The 25,479-nt window shown below is 35.3% G+C and overlaps 1 protein-coding gene and 1 long non-coding RNA gene across 3 annotated transcripts in view; one reads left to right on the top strand and one right to left on the bottom strand.

Annotated features, from left to right (window-relative positions):
- Positions 1–19,355, bottom strand: part of LOC144448830 (mediator of RNA polymerase II transcription subunit 13-like) — an 83,608-nt gene extending 64,253 nt beyond the window's left edge. For both annotated transcript variants that reach the window (XM_078139136.1, XM_078139137.1), the window contains exons 1-2: positions 19,164–19,355; positions 18,573–18,843 (exon numbers count right to left, since the gene is read on the bottom strand). In XM_078139136.1, coding sequence (XP_077995262.1) covers positions 18,573–18,843; positions 19,164–19,232 — 340 coding nt within the window. In that variant the 5' untranslated portion in view covers positions 19,233–19,355. The remainder of the gene's footprint in view (positions 1–18,572; positions 18,844–19,163) is intronic.
- A 483-nt stretch (positions 19,356–19,838) lies between these two features.
- On the top strand, positions 19,839–24,742 carry LOC144448781 (uncharacterized). Its single transcript, XR_013482132.1, has 3 exons — positions 19,839–20,080; positions 20,531–20,700; positions 24,606–24,742. It is a non-coding gene; the product is annotated as an uncharacterized LOC144448781 (long non-coding RNA).
- Positions 24,743–25,479: the final 737 nt, after the last annotated feature.

Raw genomic sequence — 25,479 nt, 5'->3', positions numbered from 1 at the left:
TGTCATTTACTTGACTTCACTGGGGCCCTTTATAAAGTTTGAATATCATTATCCGAGGACTTTGTCAACTACAAATTGCATGGCTGTTTAGCAGTCTGAACAGTATGGCTTCCTGTGATGTCGGTGTCTCACTTCCTTTTGTACGAAATGCACCGATATTTGGAAACTGCTGTTGTCTGTATAAAACTGAAAACATTTTTTATGGACATGGTAATAATAACTTGACAAGGTCAAAAGAAAGAATGCCGACATTGATATGCATGTAGTTGGTGAGTAGATGGCACAGCAAGCTCTTTGTTCAAACAGAGCTGGAAATATGCTAATTTGGTATTCAAATTCAATTATGGATCTTTCCAGTTGTTTTGTTAAATGTTCTAATCTATATTACACAAGTAAAACACCTACATGAATAAAAACAAAATATTCAAAGCTGCCACAATAAAGTGTGCATACTTCATAATTATTTGAATAATCCCCCTTCCTATAGAAAACTTCACTTTTTCATTTCTTTTTAAAGTGAGGAAGTACATCGCATACAACATCCTATAAACAGTATGCCATATGTTTGACATCATCATAAAATACATGGCCTTGCCAAAATAAATTTCTACCTACTCTGGAACCATCACTAATGCAAGAATACCTTTTTATTGAGAAACACACACACATACACACAAATAAATAAATAAATGTATATATGTGTATATATATATATATAATAAATATGTATATGTATATGTATATGTATATATATATATATATATATATATATATATATATATATATATATATATATATATATATATATATATATATATATATATATATATATATATATATATATATATATATATATATAAATGGCCAGCCATACATAATTTTTTTTATATAAACAGGTCGTTGTGTTGACTGTTTCTGGTATACATGATACATGACTGTACATATCATGTCAGTTAACACGGCAACGAGATAAAGACAACACCATCATGATAACAATGTACCTTATTGTTGTACATGTAACTCATCAATTACATAAAATGTCAATGTAAATAGTATATAATGAGATGACACTACTGCTACCATTAAATTGTAATCACTGTAAATATCAAATGAAATTAGTAATTTACTGATTGGACTTACAACGTCTCAAACAGTGCATCCTCTGATGCTACATGTACTGTTCAACATGCTACTGATATTAGCAATTTCTTGCATCGCATTTTTAAGTTTTCTCCCATCCTTTGTTATGTGGCAATTGACAGGAAAACTCATTTTGACCTATAACCTATGTGTCCTCTACAACTAAGCCAATACGACATGCCACTGCCACACAGAGCTATTTCTTGTAATACACCAATTTGTTGAGAAATAGTGGAATGCGGAAACTGACATCAACTTAAAAAGAGCAATATAAAACTGTTCTTCCAACCTTTATGGCTGTACATCTGATGAGAAGAAACCAATAACGCAGAGACCATATGGAAAACAACAGAAAACATAACTACCAGGCAACCTGAACTAGACACTCATACATGAAAAAAAAAATTAAATAAAAATCTAACTACCCCACCCACCTATTCTAAAATTGAGTGTAAACGTTCGGAACGATACATTTTTATTTGCCTGACACAAATAGACCAGGAAAATATAGATGGAGATGAATTCAATTCATGTGACCTGTATTACTGGCAAGGAAGTTCCTCCATGTTATAACTTATTTGACCTTACAAAAGGAGACAAACTGATTTCATTAGATTACTGAATGGTTGAAAGCGCAAATGTGGGGATTTTTGTTGCCTGATATTTATTGGCATGGGGAAATTAGATTGTTGAACACAGAAAGTACAACAATAAATAAATTTCACTGGATAATATACAACCATAGGTGTTTTACAATGGGTATTCATTACAATCAGCTTGCTGTAAATTGTACCCCTGGGCCATAATGTACTACACGTATTGTGTATGAGTACAGACAGGTAGACTTTGACATGCAAACTAAATATTGTAGGACGTCTACAACTGTGTTATAATCCACTGTACTGTATTGTACTGTACTGTGAAGTGATGTACTATGTATTGGGTACAGACAGGTTACATTATCACACATGAACTTATATCTACTAGGACCTCTACAACAGTGTTATAATCTACTGTACTGTGATGCACTATGCGAGTACAGACACCATCATCACGTGTGTGCTATAAAATCCTGTATACATGTACAGTAACTCTGCTTCATAACAGCTGTGCACATCACAAAATGGCGGCCAGACTGTCCAAACACCACTCATAATTCAAATGATAGGCATCATGGCAAAATAAACAGATCAATTTGTCTTTTTTCAATGCACTGCCCCCAGTTCTAACCTTTGCGAATTACTACATAGAAAAGGGAAATAAACAAAAACAATTTTAACTATTTATCTATTTTGATGGCTGAATATTCACAGCTGTTTGGTTTTGCTACATAACAGTAACCCCTTTTCTTTCTTTGGCAATAGTTGATTACATGTAATTTTGGTGAAAATCGGGTCACTATGTAGATGTACAACTTATATCTCTTGCAACTAATAAGATGTACCGGTAGGTTGCTTTACTATTCAAGTTAGTTGTCTGTCAGTTTAAGTTTGTCTGTCTGTCTGTCTGTCAGTTTTAGTTTGTCTGTCTGTCCGTATTTGTGTAGCTTGTCTTTGTTTTATTCATCTTTTTCAGGAGTTTTTTGTAAGTTGTTTTTATTTATTCTGTTGTGGGCTGTAAACGATGTATCCTTTGAGAACTAAGAAATGAAGAATAATGTCCGTCTTGTCAATATGGAAGGTGTGTGTGTGTGTGTGTGTGTGTGTGTGTGTGTGTGTGTGTGTGTGTGTGTGTGTGTATGTGTACTTTGACATATGTGATTCACATAATTTGAAGATGACCTGTCCAAAACAGTTGCAAGCCATGCACTGTGTACATAGAGATTTGCATATTCAAATGAATTCATGTACCATTTCAATAGTGCACAGTAATTTGCAATGACATTTCTGAATTCAGAAACTGACCTGCTAATAATCAGCTGTTTGTTTTAAAAACAGATCTAACTTTACCCTTCATTAGATAATTCCTCTATGAATTACAAATATTGTGCAACTGCAATGTTCATTATTATCATAAGAAATTTATTCAGACAGGTAGAGAGAAATGCTAGCCAGGGTAAGGTTACCACAACTACTACATGTAATAAAACTGGATATGTTAGTGCAAGTTTGAGTAAACTATCTCAGCTGGAATATCAGGAGAGATGTGATTAGACAATGGCAGCTTGTGAACCATGGTAAGAAACCTGCTGTGTGTCAACATTCAAATGGGTTTGTTAAGAAGGTGAAAGCTGTTAGCATTCACTTGTCAACTGTTATAATATACTTTAAATGGTACTCTGCTGCTATACTGTCAAACACATAGTACTGCTGCTAATTTTTCAGGAATTTTCTCCAAGTGGACTATGAAATAAGGCCAGGACAGACAGTGTAAGTTTTTACCCTTGTAAATAGTTCTATCTGTAACATTTACGTTTGCAAGAAATGTTAGCATGTACCACGAAGCACCTGTAGGACAATGGTGCACTTGATGCCAGCCATACACACATTTGGTTTGTGTTAAGGGGTCTAACATTACACATTTGGTTCATGTTAGGGGGTCTAACACAACTCCTAACTTGATTACATATGTAGTCTGGTCATGGTTGGGTCATCAAAACTGTTTTTGCTATACCATAACTCATGTCAAATCTATACAGTACTGTTGTTAACCTTGCAATATTACCACTACGCTTCTTAATCAAACTCACCCACTTCCATCTGTCAGAAGGTCAATGCCCTAAAACGTGGCAAAGTGAACTGCATGACTTTATAGCGACTGTGAATCTGAATATTTTTACATTGAAATACATACCCACATGCAATGCACCGTACCTTGACACTGGATATAACAATACCAGCAACATTTGTTTAAAGTTCTTAAAATATGCACAAATATGAGAATAATCATATTCATTTCAACCATCAAAAAAAAGAATTATGTTCTGACTGGAATATGACTAATACTGTCACTGGTTGTTTGTGTTGTTTGCATTCTAAGCGTTAAAATAAATCAGTCAGAACAAGAAATATTGTTTCCTATACACACAGATGGCCAAGGCCTCTGAGCTATTTATAAATGAAATGCAGTGTTGCATGCACTGTATGCTAGGACAGCATACCATGTACATCAAACAACCTTGCAGCTTACTGTTTAGTAACATTAAATCAACTACCCATACTGTGAGTGCTTCATGCATGCTTTCAGTTTACCACTATAAGACACATAAATCATGTATAACCATGTTACAAACTTCAGGTGACAATGCTATCAACTTATTTGCCTACACTGCAGTTGATGATATGAGAACATGGAAGACATGAACAAGATAATTCGCATCAAAATGTTTGAATACAAATCCTAGCTTTCAACTGGAGTCCCCAGCTCTTCCTTCAAGGATGTGAAGTTACACTGTTTACGCACGTGTGACTTCAGAAAAAGGGTAGCTACGATTTATTCCAGAATTCTGACACAGTACTGAGTTTAAAATTTACTTGTAACTATTTCACCTACACACACGGATCTTCTCCACATGCCCCTACTATGTGGCATATTATATAAATGTTTCTTTTAATAAACATTACTAAATTACTATGCCCGTATGATTGCTTCACAGCTGACGCATATGAATACAAAGTCTATCTCTATATATATATATTATGAAATTTGCAAGCAAACAATTTTTTTTTTTTTTTTTTGGTCAAGTGACTAAGGTGTACATTTTCTGATAACAACCCCAATCCCTATTTCATTCTAAGGTCATACACACTTATAAGTTATATTGTACAAGGGACTAACACATCTGGGCATACATACTTATGAGAACTATACATAACATTTTTCGTGTGTTACCACTTGTACATGTCCATACATTTTGTACACAGTCCACTTTATTTGAAACAGGAATCCAAAAACCATGGCAACTTTGATTTCATGAACTTGTTTCACTACCAACACTAGGGGGGCATACATATGTTTTGTACACATCTGAGTTTATCCCTGAGAAACAAATATTTTGATGCTACACACGGGAATAGACTTCATCACATATCAACATTAGATTAGCATTATCCTATCTGATAATGAATAACTGTAGGAGGCCTTGAAAATATGTTTACCACATTAAATATTGATGACTTCTCTTATGTGTAATATAAGCACTGTAGTTAATTAATTTCACATTTCAACTCAAGTTCAATGTGACCAAAATAAATTTGGTAAATTAGAACATAAAATGTTGGTATACACTGTACAGACAAATGTTAATGTCCATGTCAAGTCTTTATGCCGGTCTAAGAACTGGAAGACAACCATGATATCTACATGGCACTAAAAATCCAACCTGAGGTCGGAATCAGGATAGTTTCAGGCCCTGTAAATGATAACACATCCTCCCCAGTCCTGAAACTGTCCTGACTTAGGACACCTTTGAGAGGTTTCCTCAAACTCTCCTGACTTTGTCCTATGTGCTGTGTGGACGTGTTCTGTCCTGAAAGCCCCATGACCTCATGTTGTAGCATTGAAACATAACAGATATGCAGTTTTCTTCTGACTTCATTCAGTCGATAATTATGATTTCTTGGCTGTCGTTTACAAAAGAAAGTGCGTGTCAAAATAACGTAAACAAAGTTTCACTACGTCACAATGGACATTTTCAGAAACAGGTCAGGACGGATCGATCGACATCTACGCTGTAACCTTTCTACGTGTCGACACAAACCTATCCTACCTCAGGTAGGCCTCGGGACTGCATGACATAGGACGTCCTATGTCTAGATGGGGGCTAATGACTACAAGTATGAATTATGATTTTATATCGTTAACTGATTTCATTCATTGTGTTGACAACATAGTATCTGTCTTATGTGGGCACATTTCTGATACATTAACCAGTTTCGAACTGAACCACAAAGTCAAAACTGCTATAAATGATGCATTGTTATGTCTTTGTTGATACGTAGCAGCTTAACCTAAAAGACTGTTTAACAAAAAGCTTAAAATTGTAAAGAAAATTTCAGTTAAATGCATGCCAAAACTGTGATTGACTGATCTTAATACCTATCAGCAGCCACATGGCAGTTTCTCAACATTTCCGATAATATTCATCCATTCTCATGATTTGATGCAAATTGTGGACGACAACAGCCTGCCGACGTAACCTTACCGTGAAATCAGCGCTAACAACATGTATATGGATTAGAACAGGAGAGTAATCAGTATGAACAGTGAAAGTCTAATAAAACAGTTGTTTGTAATTATATCAGCCATTTTCAATGACACTGTTGTATTAACTACATAATCCACCAACACAAACATGACTAGTTTTTATACATCGCTACCACCCTATGCCATTTCTAATGATGACATTACATTTTACAAATTTGGCCAAAGTTCAGATTATGATTCAAATTTGAAATGAATAAATTTGGGCAAAATAATGCTTACGGCTTGACAGACAAGATAACACAAATTCTAGAACCTGGAATCGAACACTGGACTTTCTAATAAACTGGCCATAACTCCACTACTGTACTGCCTTGCAATATCTACTCCAAAATTTCAATTTTCATGTGCTCTTGGCCCTTTTTTTATTTAATTTTAAGCTTCCTAGAAAGAAATAGAATACTTGATAACGACATCAGTAAAACCTGCTGACTAAACAGAGATATTTATATACCAGTACAATAAATTTTTACAGCATCCATACTAGTGAATGTAATTTCAAAGAAAGTGATATACTTTAATGTCGACATATAATTTGACCTGATGGCACTCAAAACATATATCCGTATATATCTTTGTCTGTACAGGATGTAGACAATAGTCTGTAGGTGACTGACAAGGTGATTTCAGTTTGCAATGCTCATAAACAAACATCAATCACAAAGCGGTAAGACTACAATTTCACTGCACTGTCTGATGTATTTTATCTGATTTAATATCAACCAATTCATCAGAATTACACATAAATAAATATGATTTTGATGAATTTGTTAAATTCATAATAAATCAATCAATGCAATATACTCAAACATTTAAAAAAAATTCGGTCATTGAATTAAATCAAATTTATCAATTCATCAAACTCACATGAACAAAAAAGACAGGATTTTGATCAACTTTTTTTTAAATTCATACTTGTTTTATTGATCCCTTCATTAATTTATACTGAAAAATTGTTTTGATCAATTTATTAAACTTTCAAAATTAATCTATTCATCATAAAAACGTGATTTCGATATATTTGTTAAATTCATAAAACTTGTTATATTATCAATTAATTAAACTCCATACTTGCCATTTTGCTCAATTCATTAAATTCATAAAATGCGTCATTTCAATTGATTTATTTAATTTTGATTAAATCATCAACTTCAATACCTAAAGGACTCATCGAATTCTAATTCTATTTGTTGTGTTGTTAGGTAAGTATTTGAACTACTCCACTGTCACGTTACAGAGCAGGCAGTGATATCATAAATTGAACTCCTTTCTACATATCATTGCCACTTAATTTCTAAAACAAGATGATACATGTAATAATGTAGCAATAAACACTATCAAATGAAATTTTTCCGGTACAAATACATCTATATTTTTCCCTAGCCCTTGCTTTCCCCTATGTTCTTTGTTTTTCATACATATACATCTATGTATCTTTCCGTTGCCATAGTTATATCAAATGTATTCTGGGTTCCCCATATGAATATTTCGTAAAAACGCATTTTTCCTCGTCCTTGTACATGTATACTATAAACCTGGAAATTTTTGCTAAATTTTTGCTAATTTCGCTGGAAGGCAAAAAAGCCAAAATAAGCGCCGACTAAAATGCCTTCTTGTACACGAACACATTATGCACCAGTTTGATAGTTTGTAAAAAAAATTAGTCTTTGAGAATTAGCTGAAGACTGTAAAATCGCAAAATTTCATAGTAGCAAAAATATCTCGGTTTACAGTATTTGACACAAATATTTTCTCTTTCCTATTCCTTGGTCTGCAAGATGTAGTGTACTCTTACTCTCTACAAATATACATGTATATATATATATTTCCTTCCTTAGCCCTTGCTCTACAAGACGTGTTGTGTTCTCTACATGTATATTTGACAAAAATAAATCTATATTTTCCTCCCTAGGCATTGCTTTTATCAATTTATCCCAGCAACCTTTGTAATGACATTCGTCTATCAGAGAAATGTCTGTCTGATAATAAATCAGTGGGAGGTGTCTGTGGGAATCTTATCATAGCTAGTAGTACATACTAGATGTCTAAATAACAGCATTATCAGGTACAGGTTGGAGATAGCATATACTCGGTAACACAGCCAGTTTATATCTAGATCTCAGGTACAGATATTCAAGTTTTTTAGCAGTGTTTGGAAACCTTGGTAACAGAGATAGAACATCTGGTAAAAGTTATACTTATCTAAAACATGCCTTGTACCATACTTTTGGTAAGCAACCCAGGTAGGGAACATCGGGCAGATTTTACCTACCTACGCCATTAACGAAAACACTGATATTGACGATATGATATGTATAATCTTCTCAAACCTTATTGCTATGGCTGCCATATTTGTTAATTAAAATGGCCATACATGGATGAAGATTGGGTTTTTACTTTGGGGCTTTTTAATTTACAAAACAATTTTATCATGACTTCCGACTTAAAAAATCAATGTAAAACAACGTACATGTAGGCCAAGTCCTCATTTGTAACTTCAAAAGATTAGTAACCACGCAAAATCTTTGTTATTGTACGTACAATAACAACTTTTTATACATTTCTTTAGCTTTTTGCAACGTATTGAGTTACAAACACAGACTTGGTCTATGTTGTTTTACATTGATTTTACACATAGGAACCATGACAAAATTGTTTTTTAAGTTAAAAAATCAAAAATAAATACCCAATCTCATCCATATGGCCAGTTTACCACCAGAAAGCACTGCATCGAAAGCCTTGCCTATTATGTTCATAATATCAGTCTTGATAAAAAATAGTGCTAATATTCACTACTACTCCTACAGTACTACTCACCCATTTTCTGACATGAACCCAATGCATAATACTCCTGTGTAACAGCTAATTTACATATGAAATGAATCGACTGTTATGTAAATTGACCCAATTTTTTTGTCACATGACTATAGCAAACAAAATCTTCTGCAATATAAAATGGTTGAATACTGACGTATACACTTGCTACTTAAGCCAGCAGCCATCAACACAGACACACTGGCAGACACCTACAACAAATAAAACCCGTTGCAATATAAAATGCCACAAAAGATGGGGCATATATTTCATACAGTACAAAATGTAAGTCAACAACCACCAACATAAATGAAGAAATCTGAACTATCTAGCAAAGAGAGTGTCAACATGCTGTTTCTACTGATAAGAGTTATCCCCAAGTAACTTCCTTGTAAACATGATTTACTGTTAAAATAACGAAGTAAATAAACAGCATACAAAATTCATGCTTCCCTCTTTCAAGGGGTCTATTTATATCAATCTACATCAGTTTACACACTTTATGCAGGTATGTGCATGTATGATACATTACATCTGGTACCTAACACAAGATGTTTCTGTTAACTCCACCACATGAAAAGTCACTGGTATTATTTACTAAATTGCGGATCAATCAAAGAACTCACTTACCTAATATCTTTTATTAAATTATAACACATCTTGAAATTACTGACTTCCGATCTGTTTACTTCAAACCCTCATAAATTTTAATTTGAGGAATTTCTTTTGACAGGATAATTGATGTGTGTGACCTTCTAAAATCTCAATTTAGGATACAATTTCTTCTGTAAATTCTCCTTATTTTAATTTGACTTTCTAATGTTTGACAGAGCCCATGCTTACAGAATGACTAACACAGTGAGACCACGTTGGCCTTTTATCTGCATAACAAGTGGCTAGCTCTTCACATTATGACAATGCAACTGAAAAATGCCTGCCATGTAGGCAGCATGTCAAGGTCATGCCAGTTTCCCTGGTCTGATAAGTACACATGTCAGTCAACCACAAACATAATGTCTGGACAAACAACCGCAAACATCATGTCTGACAAATACACGTTTCTGATCTTACAAAGTGATGATGTCAGAAACACACGTTTTTTGATTCTACAAACAAGTGGTGATTGTTGCAAATATAGGTTCTGATTCCCGCAAACTGGTGATGTCACAAGCAAACGTTTCTGATTCTACAAAATGGTGAAACTAACACTCGGCTATTTTTAGAACAATCAAAACTTAGCAAGGTATACATTTCAACCATATAGCATGTTATTTTCACTGTCAAAACGTGTCTAGCCCCCACTGTACCAGTAAGTTACTAAATCATACACACTCTGATATAAAAACACAAAACAGCAAGCAGCTGTCACTGTTATACCACATGTAAATATTGCAGAATGAAAAAAATTCAACATTTTTCAATTATCAACAGATGTATAATTATGATGAATGAAAAGTTTATTATCTCAACTGTGCATGTATAGTAATGAATTCATTTTTGTCAACTGGAAACAAAAGGCAGCTTTGCCAGCCGTTACATTGTTATGCAACAAACAGTTATCTAACAACCAGGAACTCTCCACCTTTGCCTTGAGGTGGTGCGATTTGACTACAAAGCATTATTTGTGGGAGATATAAACAGATTCTGGCTAACATTACATCACATGATTGTTAACCTTTTCTCGATTTCTAATTAAATTTCTAACAAATCTCCCTACGGCTACAGAACATTATTTTGGACAAAAAATTTATGAGCTAGTAAATTGCAAACAAAGGTATTTGCTCACAAATTACACTGCTTTCATGAAATGGTAAAATCGACTCAAAAAAATGAGCCAACCGCAAGTAAAATATGTCAAATATATTTTATACTTATGAATAAATATAATGCATATAGGTGTACCAGAAACTGAATGAGATCTCCTCATGTTCCTATACCTAATACATTCAACACACAATGATACTTCATACATTGGATAATGGCTGATTTTTTGTCACTAAATACACAGGAAAATCTTTTTACATTTATTTCTGATGGTGTTGACACTCAAAATAGCATTATAAAACTTCAAATTGCATGATTTATACACATGAATGATGAACGTGTGTTCCTTCATGAGTCCATTCCACCTGATCCAAAATGGCAATAAATCGATTCATGCCTACTTGATAGTCATACCGTCAGTCCCATTGAAAGGAATTACTGATAGGTGCTACGTTTTCTGTCATTTTGCCTCTTTCTTTTTAACCATAAATATAATAGTAAGTATACTATAGATTTACTATCAATACGCATATATTAAAGTAAAAGCACTTTGCTATGGTTGGTAGCCATGTACACATTTCAAAATGTTATCGATGAAATCGAATATTGCATTGCACATTCTAGCTGAAACCGTCTTAGATTTCCAGGTATTATGTTTTTTGTCATTTTTTAGCTATATAAATACACATTATCAAGATGCATATTTTACAGTGAAATCACTTTGCTGTGGATGGAATCCAGTTCATATTTATTTTTGTTATGGGGTAAAATCTACCAGATTTCATTTATGCATTTTAGCTGAAATCGGTTTGAATTTCCATACAAGTGCAACATTTTCTGTCGTTTTGCTCTTTTGTTTTAATTAAATATAATGGCAAGCATAGGTTATCAAGAGGCACATTTTACAGTCAACACACTATTGCAATGCGTGGTAGCAAGGAAAAATTCATACTTTTGTCGTGAGTAAAATTTCAGCTGAAATCACCCTGAATTTCTTTGCAATAATGTCAACTTGACGGCATATTCTCTTCATTGCTATTGACAATCCAAAACCTAACGAATCTTTTTAAAGAAAAATAGTTTATTATATTTATTACAATACAAAGAACTGTTGTTCACAATTCAGCCAACGAAACACGTCAACTGATCTACCACGCTTAACCCTAGGCCACAATGCAATGATGATAAAATCAATAGAACAGGACCTGGCAAGTGAATACAGGGGAAAACAACATGTACTATCACTGAGTGGATGACATGTCCTTGGTGCTTGCTAGCCAACTATTGTACTGCTGTGGCTGTGAGGTGTGATAAACACACTGTCAATAATCAAAACTAATATTGACAGTATTTCAAACCAACACTAGGCAAATCTTTCCCCAACAAAGTCCGATTCAGATATAATGTTTATCAGCTAGTAGACAAAGTTTTTGTAACATCAGATCACAAATCTAAATAACATATCATGCCCCTCTCACCTCCCCTCACCTCGCAACCTCCTTCTCCTCCTCTCTTAAAAAGTAATTATTTCAATTTTTTAGATAAATACATGTATCCTCTGAAGATGTCATGTTTATTGGTTAATCCTGTTTTCCGAACTTGTAGTTTTTTATGTACAAACAACCCCTCCCCCACCCCCACCCCCCACCCCATAGAAAAAGAGGATTAACAATAATGTTGGTTAGTGGCCGATGTACATACATTTTCCTAATATTGGGTCAAAAACTAAACATATCATGCCCCAAAACGATGGAAATAGAGGTAAATAAACCATTTAGCTGCTTTCACCACATCAGATTTTAATCAAATTGTTCCCCGCCCTCAAAAATGGACATCACTATCACTTTCTTCAACTTGTAATACTTTAGAATTTCAAGACAGAATCTTCCAGAAATGTTCAGAAAGGCTGCTCCACAACAGCTCGCAATGAGTTGCCATAGCAACATCAGGAACATGTATCGGTGAAAATATGAAGAATAATTGCTAAACGAATCTTAATATCTTGTAAGTAACTTGAGAGGCCATTGGGAGATAAAAAGCAAGATATAAACCCCTATACACATAATATGAATATAAAATTGATACTTGTATGGTGCTCCCTGTGACATTACATTATTGCAATTAGTTACTGGAGTTGTAATTGTCTCAGGTAGGCTTTTTTTTTTTTATAATTTCTAACCAATATATCCTACTTCAGCATATGAGTGATGTAATGATAAACACATGTACATAATATGTATATCATGTTCTTGCCGACAATGCAAAGGAGATTTGGCTTTGATCATCCAATAGTAATGTAATAATACCTGTCTGCTCATTTACATATATCAGATAAGACTTCACAAGAGTATTTTATCCCTTCACCCTATCTCAATAACACAGACTACAATATAAATGTCTCTATGACTGACATTGGGAGATATCTACTGGACAGATAACGACAGTCGGTTGATTACTGAAAGCCGAATCAAATCATAGATACACAGTAATATTTCCGTTGATTTTAATCATGATCATAAATCCTTCCACTATGACCCCCATGTGGAGAATGCTAATCAGAATCCACTCAATTTGAATATTTTAATTGCTTTTAACTATGAAAACCCTGTCAATTGAACTATTGATACTGGGGTCAAAGGGCAAGGCTAAGTCACTTTATGTCTCACATTTCTCTTCACAACTACTAACAATTATGGTCTTTTTTTTTTTTATTCCCGTTACAAAAAAGTCGAGTAATAGACAATTTGCACTTGCTGGCATTACTTCTAAGCACTGATGACAATATTATGATTTGGGGTGCAAAAGTGGGTCTATCAAATGTCATTTTTTTTTCATATAAATCAAGTTTTCACACAAAATTAATGTTCACTTGTGTATAATTCTTTCAGTAAATTACACCTAACTGTACTTAACATGGGGGAATAATATGAACATGAAAATTTCTACTTCTTGTCAAATATCAGCTGTACAAAACAACATAGCAAAGAACATAGGAAATTTACATATAAATGTAGAACTTAATGTGGCTATGACCTGTTCATTGATATCTTAATTCTGCTAGGTACAGCTGCCACATGGCGGTATCCACTGCTTGTTCACTAAATACACACTGTCTTTTCAGGTCTTCTGATATACAAGTATTGACAAACAACAGATTGTATGTGCATTTCAGATGTGTATGTTTTTCAGAATGTGTGTACGAACTGACCCTGGGGTCACCATAAAGTGGAGAGTCTTAACATGCCTGCCAGAAAAACCGAGCACACACTCTACTCTACTACAGGTCTCACAACAGTGTGTTGTACAAAAAATCAGGTGTTAACATGCCCAACTAAAAATAGCCATATGCTTTTTTTCAAGTCTGGCGGTCCAAAGTACCTTGAGCTTACCTTGCACAAAGTCAGCAGATCCATTTGGGTACTAAGTATACATAAACTAACCCTAGATGTGTCTACCAGATAAGAGAAATTAGAAAAATTGCTTGATTGCCCTTCAAATGTCAAGCGTTGCCTGGTTGTGGTAGATTATTAACAACAGGTCCCTGATTGTATGTTAAATTGGTTTGGGTTCTTTGAATAGGTCAGATTTGATGGTATCTGTTTGCAAGACCTACCAACCAGTTGCACTGGATAGTGTTTAACCCTTTCTAACCTCAGCTTTCTCCTCTAGTCATTTTGTTTTTCAAGGTGAGCAGAGTTATTTGACACCTGAAATAGAGCAATTTGTGGCTTAATACTGAATATACGACTAAAAACAACCATCACAAGTACCATAAACATGCCAGTTATGACAAAGAAGTCCATATTATGTAATGGGAAGAAGTCCAATTTGCCAGGGGTCTACCAAAGAATGTAAGTGCAAAACATGTCAACGTTTTTTGGTTGAATGTCAACAATTATGTCTGTGTGCTGCTGTGTGAGGTCCTAAGTAGCCATCGCACTCAAAACACACATTTAATACAGCAAAATTGGTCATTCTTTCTGCAATGCTAACTTTTTTGGAGGGTGTTACCCAGATTGAAATCAGGAATTATTTACTACTATTTGTGTTCAATTTCAACTTGTTTCCTCAAGAATGCCTCCCTCGGTATGAAACATCAGAAATCCAAATAGTGTCTGAAAACAATGACAGTTAAAGGCCTGAAATTAAATCCCAGATTCCTACATCAATGTTATCTTTATCATTGGAACTACAAAGATAACATTGGATTATTCTTTTACTCTGGGCCAAACAACTGTTTTTCACACCTAAATTTTACTCCTTATCCAAACTGGGCTTAAATTGTTGAAAAAATTGTGACTCTCGTCTGCAATTATCAATACAAAGAACAAAATAGTTGGTAAAAGTCACTCAGTACCCTAAGAAATGTTTTCTCACCTGTCCGAATGACCTTTCTCTCACCATCACTGCAGGGCAGGCAAAGTTTACATAATTCATCAACACATCTGCTTACCCTCAAAACACTTATATTTTCTCGTACATAATCAGGTGCATTATCGAATTTATTAATACAGTGTAAGATTCACAGTGGAGGTGTTTCCAATTAAGATTTGATTTTTTAATGACTGGCGTAAAAGACCAAATAAATATTCAAATGGGTGTTGTAATTGAGTTTTGTTTTGTAGTGTAATTTAGTCACCTACTCACTGCCATCTAATCACCAACTACTGGACACAGATTAGCATATGTTACAGCTCCACCATTTCACAGTTTTCATTGGCCCAATTCACAGCTAAAATACTGAATGGGGCAAAGAGGCTCAGAGGTGATAGAAGGGTGGGGACTAGACATGATGGACAATGTGAGGTACGTACAAAGACAGAAAGTAAGAATTGGCAAGACAGGCTACCAGGAGCAAATCAGACAATATCTTCGCACAAAAGAAACAAGAATTGAAAATGTAAAAGAGACACAGACACATAGGTTGATTCTACACTGTCCTATAACGACACATTCAGAATCAGTAAGTAGTGTTGTAATCTACCTGGTTCCAATTACTAGTATTCATTAGAATTTCATATCTATCCCAAATGTGAACCTAAGCCTTCACTTATGAATAATGAAAAACTTCTCTGCTACAAATTTCAATCGTCAGGTTTTTTTACAGATATATATATAATACAGGCATACCACATAAATGTTGAGTTGACAGCCAGTTATTAGATGATTTATTCAAGGAACTGATAATAATAAACCTGTACAAAAGCCCGGAATTTCAGCTCAGGAAAAATTTGCCAACTGTACGATGTCAAAACCTATTTGTTACTCTATGCATGAACTGCTATTGATGTCTACCCATGCATGAACCCATTTTATACCTCATCCACACACAACTCAACAATATTACTCCACATTTTACAGCATGTCCTCTGTCTATTTGACATTTTGTTGAATGTTCCCATAAAATAGGTCATAGAAGTAACTTAAAAATGCAGCATTGAGAGTTCAGACACAAACTGAAAATTTTCAACAAACACAGTGAATTACACATGTGCATACGCATGTTCAATTGAGACACTGTTGTTGAACCTGCTAATTCATGGCAGGCTTTGTTTACATGCTGATGAACACAGCATGTTTTCGATGGAACCTGCACAACACTTTAAACTATGCTGTAGACTTGTTTCGAAAATACAGCTTCAGTGGCACTTCTCATCAATAATATACATACTGGGGATGACTAAGTCTGTATATTAAATTTATTATGACTTGTAAAGCCTTTCCCTTCAACTGTTGCTTTGACAATAATCCTGTTTTCACTTAGTTACACTGAAAAAATATGTCCTGTGTCATGCTCTCCATCCTTGACTACATAATACACATTCTCCAGGTCAAGTCGCTATGAAAAATCTGAAGTGAGTAAACTAAATGTGTAATATCCGACCTTTTGTTTTCTTTCCTTGACCTAATAACAAGAAATCTGACCAAACAAGTACAAGAAATGCACGAACTTTGTAACACTACTAATTCCCGGACAAATGTGTTTCATTTTCAGATTTTTCCAGAGATGTAGACTGTTTTGGTGACAAATCCGAGTGTACAACACATACTGTTGTAGTGGAGTGGAGACAGCTCACCAACAGAAATCACTTAGCATGGAGACAGGCTGATCGATCCTATCAGACAAATCCCTTCTGTAATAATTATGCACGTAATGATGTACAAGATTCTAAAAATCCTGGTCAACTCATTTCACTATTTCATACAAATCTCCATTTTTCTTTTCAACGTTCAGACAACATCATTAATATTATAAAAGTACAGAGGAGCTTTCTGGCAAAAATAATCCATTTTGAATTAGTTAACGTTGAGGATTTAGGTACATTATTGGAATTCATGTACATCAATAGATTTACTGGTTAGATTTATTGATTCAGTTGCAAATTTAATTTTTTTATAGATAATGCAAAAATCACAATTCAACATAAGGAAGTAATGAATAAAATGCATTAGTCCTCTTTAAGCTTTTTTTTTTTTTTTTTTTTTTTTTTTGCTGAAATCATTTTTAGGTCTTATTGGGTGCCTGGGGGAAGCCATATAAGTTCTATCTTTGCTATCTCTTGATTCTCGTTGCAAGTTAGCTCAGGGGCACATTGTGACCTCACAAATTATAACTTTTTTAACAGCAATCAATATATTCTATCAGTCCTTGTGACAACTATGATGCAGTATAGCACATCCTCCAAAATTCATTTCACATTTTTTTTACTATGGTTTTCACAAACTGACAATTTTGGAATAGGTCGTGTTGTGTCACGGTCTGACAAGGTATGAAGAACTCGCTGTCTACATTAATTATGATGTACATCTTATGATGAGGAATTCACTGCTGTTGATGTGAGGCTGTGACTGGAAACTGTGGGATGCCCCAGGGGAAATCCTTAAACAGTATTATCTGCCTTAATGTACTCAAGTATGCTATTTATTCCCATAGCATCAACATTCGTCCAAATTTGACAATAATCTGAGGTATTTTTTTAGTATATGGGAAGACATCAAAATGTCGTGACACAAGAGTCATGTGTTTGGTTAGCCCACAGGTCAGCTTCGGCCTGCCACATTTACCTTTTATCTCACATCAAAGAACTATTCTCACAATGGGGGCTTTACACTTGCCTTTTCAAAATCACAATAAACCCTGCACTTTTTTGTAAGACTTCCTTGCCTGCATAATTCCAGTCTTCCCTAAACATTTTATCAAACACTGACAATAAGTGAAAGTCCTCTACTTGTGGTCAAATCTGAATATCTTCAAAACCATATACATAGAGTGGACACATGCCAGCCATGTTGACTTGCGTGTTTACATAAGACATATTGTGTTCACTGAGGTACTTAGATCGAAATCAATAGTACAGACAATGCTTCATTTTACAAGGACAAAAAAAATCACACAAATTCTTGACCTAGCTGCCAGCATTTTTGTTTCATCTGAATTTCAGGACATCTATAATTTTTGTGTTAATCTGCCCTCTTTATCGGTAGGGGGTGGAGCGTACATCTTTTTTCTTTTCATAATTCTGGTGTGAGTGACAATTCTGTAAACCCTAAATTGCCCAAGTACTTTTGCATCAACACGCTGGTCTAGTAAGAGGCTGCGTTTGTACCACTATAACAAGGTGATAATTTGCTAAACATTTGTGTCACATTACCTTTGAGTTCATCGGCAATAATATCCGTAAAATCAGGGTCTTCTCCATACCAGTATACCCACAGTTCACGAGTCCGACTGCTTTCAGGTTTACTATTTGCCCCGGGGGTTAGAGTGTCTATATGAGGGTCGGGAACCCTGCGCCAAACACTTAAAATATCGCCACTAAGACAGTTGGCATATGAACGCAAAACAGGGTCCTCAAGGGGGCCAACAAGGGGCCCGGGGATTGTCGCCGTATACCTACGCCATTTGATTCCAACCAGGTCGGTCTGTGGAAAGGCAAGACGAAACAAGAGCTTGTTGTAATATCTGGCAGTACGACCTTATCACGTTGATGAATTTAAAAATAGCGCAAATATGGTTGCGTTTTGAGGACATTTGCCATACAGTTGACTAATTTACACAATCGCTACCGATCATAGAGCGAAACTTATCACCTCTTAACGGATTATTTCACAAAACTCTTCAATATCTCATCTTTGGATCATTATATGTGGCTACAATGAGTAAAAATTGTCATCTTACACGGTAAAATTAACAGCGGACGTACAAAATATGCAAAGCCAATTTATTTGTTACAATAACTCACCAATGCAAACAAATTCGAGTGACAATCCTCCAGACTAGCACCATTCGCCACCAGATTTGCTGCAGTCATGCTCCAAGCATGACTTCACCGGTACTAGGAGGACTTTCGGTAATAGATCGCGATTCGACTTCCAAAAACTGCGTCAAAATCGAGTCCAATTTGATCGGAAAATTCACAATTGGACAGTGTAATGGCGACTAGTGATGGAAAATACAAGGCGGTAATTACCTCGACGAGGATTGGTTAATTACGGTCACGTGGTTCCTGGCCTTGATTAATATGTAGTCAGATCGTAACAGCACAGCCTTTTCTTCACTTTAGTGTGAAGGGCTTTTCCGGGAATTTCAAAGATTTCATGTAAATGCATATTTGTTCTACTGAAACTTTGGATATATGCTTCCTTAAAGGGTATCAATACGAAAAGGGGAAAAATACCCATACACATCAGAAACAGCCGTCGTCGGAACTATTTATTACTCCAATATTAATGCAAATGAAATGTCGATGGGTCTGAAGGAAATATCTTATTTTACACCGGATTACAACCACCCGGAGAACCGTACCGTGCTTTCGTTGCAGTATCGACACATGGATTTTTTTAACTGATACAAAGGTATATGCACAATTTCGCGTTGCACTAGGACGATGAAGTGTGTGCTTTCTCTGTCAGTAAGTGTGGTATAAAGGTGAAATAATGAACGTGCTCTTCTGAGACCTACTCCAAGGACCCACATCATCCTGTCACCTCGTATCAGGTCATCGGTGGATAGTACAGTGTTCGGTTCCGTCAACTTTAGTTGTCACATTGCGGTCGCCACTTTATCGTATTAGGTCGTTTACACATCCACCTTTGGTGAGAAAACTGTGTTACCGCCGGAAACATTACGTCATACCAGAAACAACCGAAGCAGCGATGAGTATGCGCAAGAATTTTTTTTTTAACTTTTGATTATTTGGAAAGTGCAAAGAAACTTAATCGTCTGTCTGTCTGTCTGTCTGTCTGTGTTTGTCTGTCTGTCTGTCTGTCTGTCTGTCTGTATGTATGTATGTATGTATGTCTGCATGTATGTATGTATGTATGTATGTATGTATGTGTGTGTGTATGTGTGTGTATGTATGTATGTATGTATGTATGTATGTGTGTGTGTGTATGTATGTATGTATGTATGTATGTATGTATGTACCAGTGTACTTGTTCATTCAACCACCAATCTACGTATAGTTTGGGCAAACTTTCGGATCAGTTCATTCATTCTTTTTTCTTTCTGTCACTCTTTAGGTTCCTGTTACTGGTTGCTGTCATTATATAAAATTATAATAAACTCGTTTCATTTATTCATTTGTCAACGTCTCAAACCTATCTCTAGATATGGCAGCCAAGTCTGCGAGTTGATTCATTACCAGATAGGGGACGCAATGTTGAGATATATGCAGTCCAGATATCGAAACAATGTCTTCTCATCTCATCCACTGAGATAGAAGGGAACATGTTCGCTTTATTACATGTAGGCCTGTCTTCATCATGATACACATATAAGTAAGTAAGTTTGTCTTCCCCTATTTGCTTTCGTTTCTTAAAATAGTTTGTTTTGTTTGGGGGGGGGTATTTATTTCCGTTATGTTTTCATGAATTCAATGTTTCAGCACCAAGTCAAAGTACTGGACCAATTAAATGGAACCTATGCAGAGGTGTTATCATTGGTGTATGTCGCCAATAATGACATCCTTGGTACCAGTATTTCTATACTGGTACCGATCCGCGACAACACTACATTGTGGCACCTGTTATAGTAAGTTTTGCATCAAACGGTGATGTGTACATCATTAGGCGCTGACTAGGTATCGAAAACTAAGACAAGAGTAAAATACTATTTACATAAGGCCTATACTGAAGGGCCTTTAGCGACCATTCTAAACTTGACAACGAGGGGTATGGAATGAGCACAGAACATTCTTTCTACCGTCTGTACACCGTTCTAAGTCGGTCCTATATTGACTCTCGTAAGGAACTGTTCCTCACGTGTATTTTGTCTAATTTGGTGTATGGATTATACACTTATATTTGTAAATAACATAAATGTCATCTGTAATACACATGCATCAAACAATACCAGATGTCTGTATGAATGTAAGGAAAGTGTAGAAACCAAGCCTTAATGTAGATACTCGTGACACTCTAGGCCTAACAGGTTGATAATTGTTTCTGTAGATCTAGACAATTTAACTTTTTTTAAAGGATAACATTTGATAACCATATTTACAGGAATAATTCTAGGCCTATTGCTATGAAAATGATGAAAAAATAAATGTCCAAATACAAACCTTCTTCAATGGTCCTGTTGGTGTTACACTTATATACTAGTATACAATCCAAGACCGATTCGATTTTTTGTAGTGATGCTTACTCACCTGTATTATCAGATCGTTACACTTCGGGTCCATCACGGTCTTTACTCTAAGGACTTACTCTATTTTCTTTGTACTAATCTCAACTTGGGACTAGTTCTATTATCTTGAAATCAGAAGTGTTAAAATAAGTTCAGTGAGTGTGACGGCATGTGATAAATCTACCATGACTGTGACCGCCTTCGAATGATGGACGATGAATACTGACTATAAACTTAGGTCATTTGTGCTAATATTGAACGTGCATAATTTCTAGTTGTTGCTTTTTTTCAAATTAAATGAAACAAACATTTCACTGTCCGATATTTTTTATATCCAATATCCCGATCCAGTAATGCTGTTTGAATATATCTTCCTGGGAGAGTTCTATGACGATAAAATATGCCATGCATATCCCCTCTTCATTTATCTGTATTTTCTACCCTAGTAATGATCTGTAATTCATTGATAATACGTACATACATACCCAAATTGATCACTCTAGGACCCTTGGCAAGCACCCACTTACCATCGCCGTACGTAACACACTTGTTGAATTCTGCCAACAAGGATGTATATACCCTCTCATCGACAATGGACACACTGATTTGGTTTGAATTGTTCAGATTTTCTTCGCACGACGTTGGAAGCATTTTGTATAACTTGGTTAGTTACTGTTTTGTTGGGTCCATGTCCTGAATGATTGTATTTGTTTCCTCCTCATAAGTAAGGGTTAGCTCAGACAGTACACACACACTAGTGGCGGCTATGTAATGCCGAAACGTTTTTGACAGCGCCATCTACGGTCAACGACTGTATTTCTCCCTTAAATCGTCCATTGATTATCGATAATACGTTATATCGGACAATTAATTTCCGGGATATTTTTATTTTACTACTCGCATACTTTTAACCATGTCTTGTTATTACGTCATTTCTATCTTTAGTTGTACAGTTTCTTTCTTTATTTCCCTGGTCGTTCTGCATTAGAATTTAAAATCCACTGCTCAAATTTTTTCAGTGCAAACATTCTTGAAAATCATAATGTCTTCTGTGTGCTAGCTTCTTGGTTTCGTTCACAGGGGTACGGTGCACGTGAGAGGTAATTACATTGGTGTTGAGAGATTTACCTTCAAACGGATCATCAGTAGTCAGAAAAATCCATTAATATACAGGGCAAATAAAACAAGAGACAACAATTTCCCTTGCATATTAACCCCAGTGCACTTGTGAGATAATCTGACTGGAAACCATTTACTGTGACACAAGATCTGACATTTGATTACATAGCTCGCATTGTTGTCAGTATTTTTCCCCCGAATACTAATTTTTTGACAATTTGTACCAAAACTTAGAACAATTTACAAAATTGAGTGCCTTTTTAAAAATCTATTAATGCACGGTATAAACGTCTTTCAAGATTATTTGACATTGATTTTATAGTAAATATATTGCATCCACAAAGCCAAACTGAACATCAATCTTGAGATGGTGACCACATAGACAGTCTTTGATTAATTATGGCTGTTAAAATGTTTCCCCAAATGACGTAGACTGCACCACCAGTCCACTCTAAATGATTACATGTATGTGCTATGTTATAGCAACATGAATAAATACAAGTTTATCACGAAGGGGAGGAGGTTATCACTCCTCCTTTACATGTAAAAACAAGATACACAAGTATTCGTCAAAATTTGAAGCTCCATTTCTCGCCTTTTTTGGCCACAATTCACTGGTGCAACACCAGCATTTTATCGTGACCAAATAGTGTGGTGAATGGCGAACCGAAGCACAATACTTTGCATCCATTGTAAATCTACAGAGAAAATTTACATTCTACAATAATTGTGCATGTAATAAAAGTTGCCTTCACAATTTGAAATATTTTTATGCATGTTTATTCGTGGTATTTTTTCAATTTTGATGAGACTGGTCAAAAATATGCTGTATCTACCATATCCAAATCTAGAAGTTCACGACCGTTGTGACGTCACCTGTTAAAAGGGTAAAGAAAACGAGCTATAAAATCATTCAAAAATGTTTTAGTAGTCTGTCTGTCTGTCTGTCTGTCTGTCTGTCTGTCTGTTTCAGTGATGTCTGTCTGTCTGTCTGTTTCAGTGTTTTATGTCTGTCTGTCTGTCTGTCTGTTTCAGTGTTGTCTGTCTGTCTGTCTCAGTGTTGTCTGTCTGTCTGTCTGTTTAAGTGCTGTATGTCTGTTTCAGTGTTGTCTGTCTGTCTCAGTGTTGTCTGTCTGTCTGTCTGTCTCTCTCAGTGTTGTCTGTCTGTTTCAGTGCTGTATGTCTGTCTGTCTGTCATCTTGCCTTTTCATTCATCCTATTCCTTTGAAACCAGACAACTTTAATAATGGTACCATAGACGGAGTGCATTTTGACAAAATTCTGTTTTTATTGTTCGTTTTTGTACATCGCCATGGACATATTTAGAACCCACAATAGAACTACACTCACCACTCATCTGTTACAAGAATCTAGAAGACGTTGGCTTCTATTTGTTGTAGCACACTCAGTTTGCGTATATTGTTGACCTTCTCAGCACCATGAGCACACAAGTCGCCAAGTCTGTCAACAAGTTCACTTTGAGCATCACCCGCCATGACTCTGTTGATAAGCTGTTAACGATAAAAGATTTAAAAATATTGATTTAAAAAAAATGTTTAAATGCTATTACAATACACGTTTAAAATACAAATGTATTAACAATCACCGGCAACCATTTTGAGTGATCGCGGATTTTTAACAATCTTAAATTCATTTCATACAGTAATAATACAAATGAAAGATTTCGGTCTGTAAGTTACGCCAAGTCGTGCGCCCTCAGCCGGCCTTACCCGATGCGATGAGGGCGCCCCGACTTGTCCCATAAGTAAATATATTTAGGTGTATAAGCTTATTAGTCTGATAAACCAAACATATTGTTAACAAAAAATTACATGGTTCACACTAAAAGGTCAACTTACCGCTATAAATTCATCAAAGTCTATGCCACCAGAATGATCATCGTCAACTTCATCAAAATACTTCTTTCTGTCTTCAGGTGTACTGTCGTCACCAAGCCCATCCAACGCTTTGCATCTGTCGCAAACAGAAAAGAAATGAAGGTCGTTTTACAAGTCTTGATGCCTAGAATATAGCCACCTGGGACAGTTATAAAAATCACAACTCTGATATGGCGGCTTCAAGTCCACTATTAAATGGAGAGGGGTATAGTGGGCTGAAAGCATTTCTGGTTGGTGTATGATATCAATTTAATAAAATATTTGGAAAAAAGAGTTTAAAGAAAAGAAAACTATGATATGATTTGATTTGATGTGATGGTATTTGATTTGAATATGATGTCTGACTTGTCTTGTATCAGTTGATTTGGTCTGGTTAAAATGCTTTTGTTTGATTTGGTCTGGTTTGGTATAATTTTATTTTATTTTACCTGGTCTGATTTGATTGATTGATTGATTGATTGATTGATTGATTGATTGATTGATTGATTTGCTCTGGACTGGTTTATTTCCCTAGATTTTATTTATTTAGTGTGGTTTGGTTTAGTATAGAGTCTGTATAGTTTTGTAACAGTTTACAAGTAACATTTGTAGCAACATTTTGGTCTACACACACTTGAATTACCATGCGATAATATGGGGGTGGGGGGTGGGGTAAATTTTTCCATTTACCATCTGAAAAAATGCTTATGCCTTAAAAAAAGACCATGACGTCATTACAAATACTTACATGGCAAAGTTCGTCTAAAACATTGACTTTTGCAACATAAAGGTATATACTATTATGAAGTATAATGTTTTCCTGTGGAATCTGGCAACAGTGTGCTTGTACACACTGTTATTGACTAACTTAAAATGTTCCCGAAAGATTTAAATGACGAATTTCAAATAAGAAAACACGAAAAGAATCTAACT

This window comes from Glandiceps talaboti, chromosome 18 (genome assembly GCF_964340395.1).
Source record: "Glandiceps talaboti chromosome 18, keGlaTala1.1, whole genome shotgun sequence".
Classification (NCBI taxonomy): domain Eukaryota; kingdom Metazoa; phylum Hemichordata; class Enteropneusta; family Spengelidae; genus Glandiceps; species Glandiceps talaboti.
The sequence above is the reverse complement of the archived record's forward strand: the minus strand, read 5'-3'. Positions and strand labels throughout refer to the sequence as shown.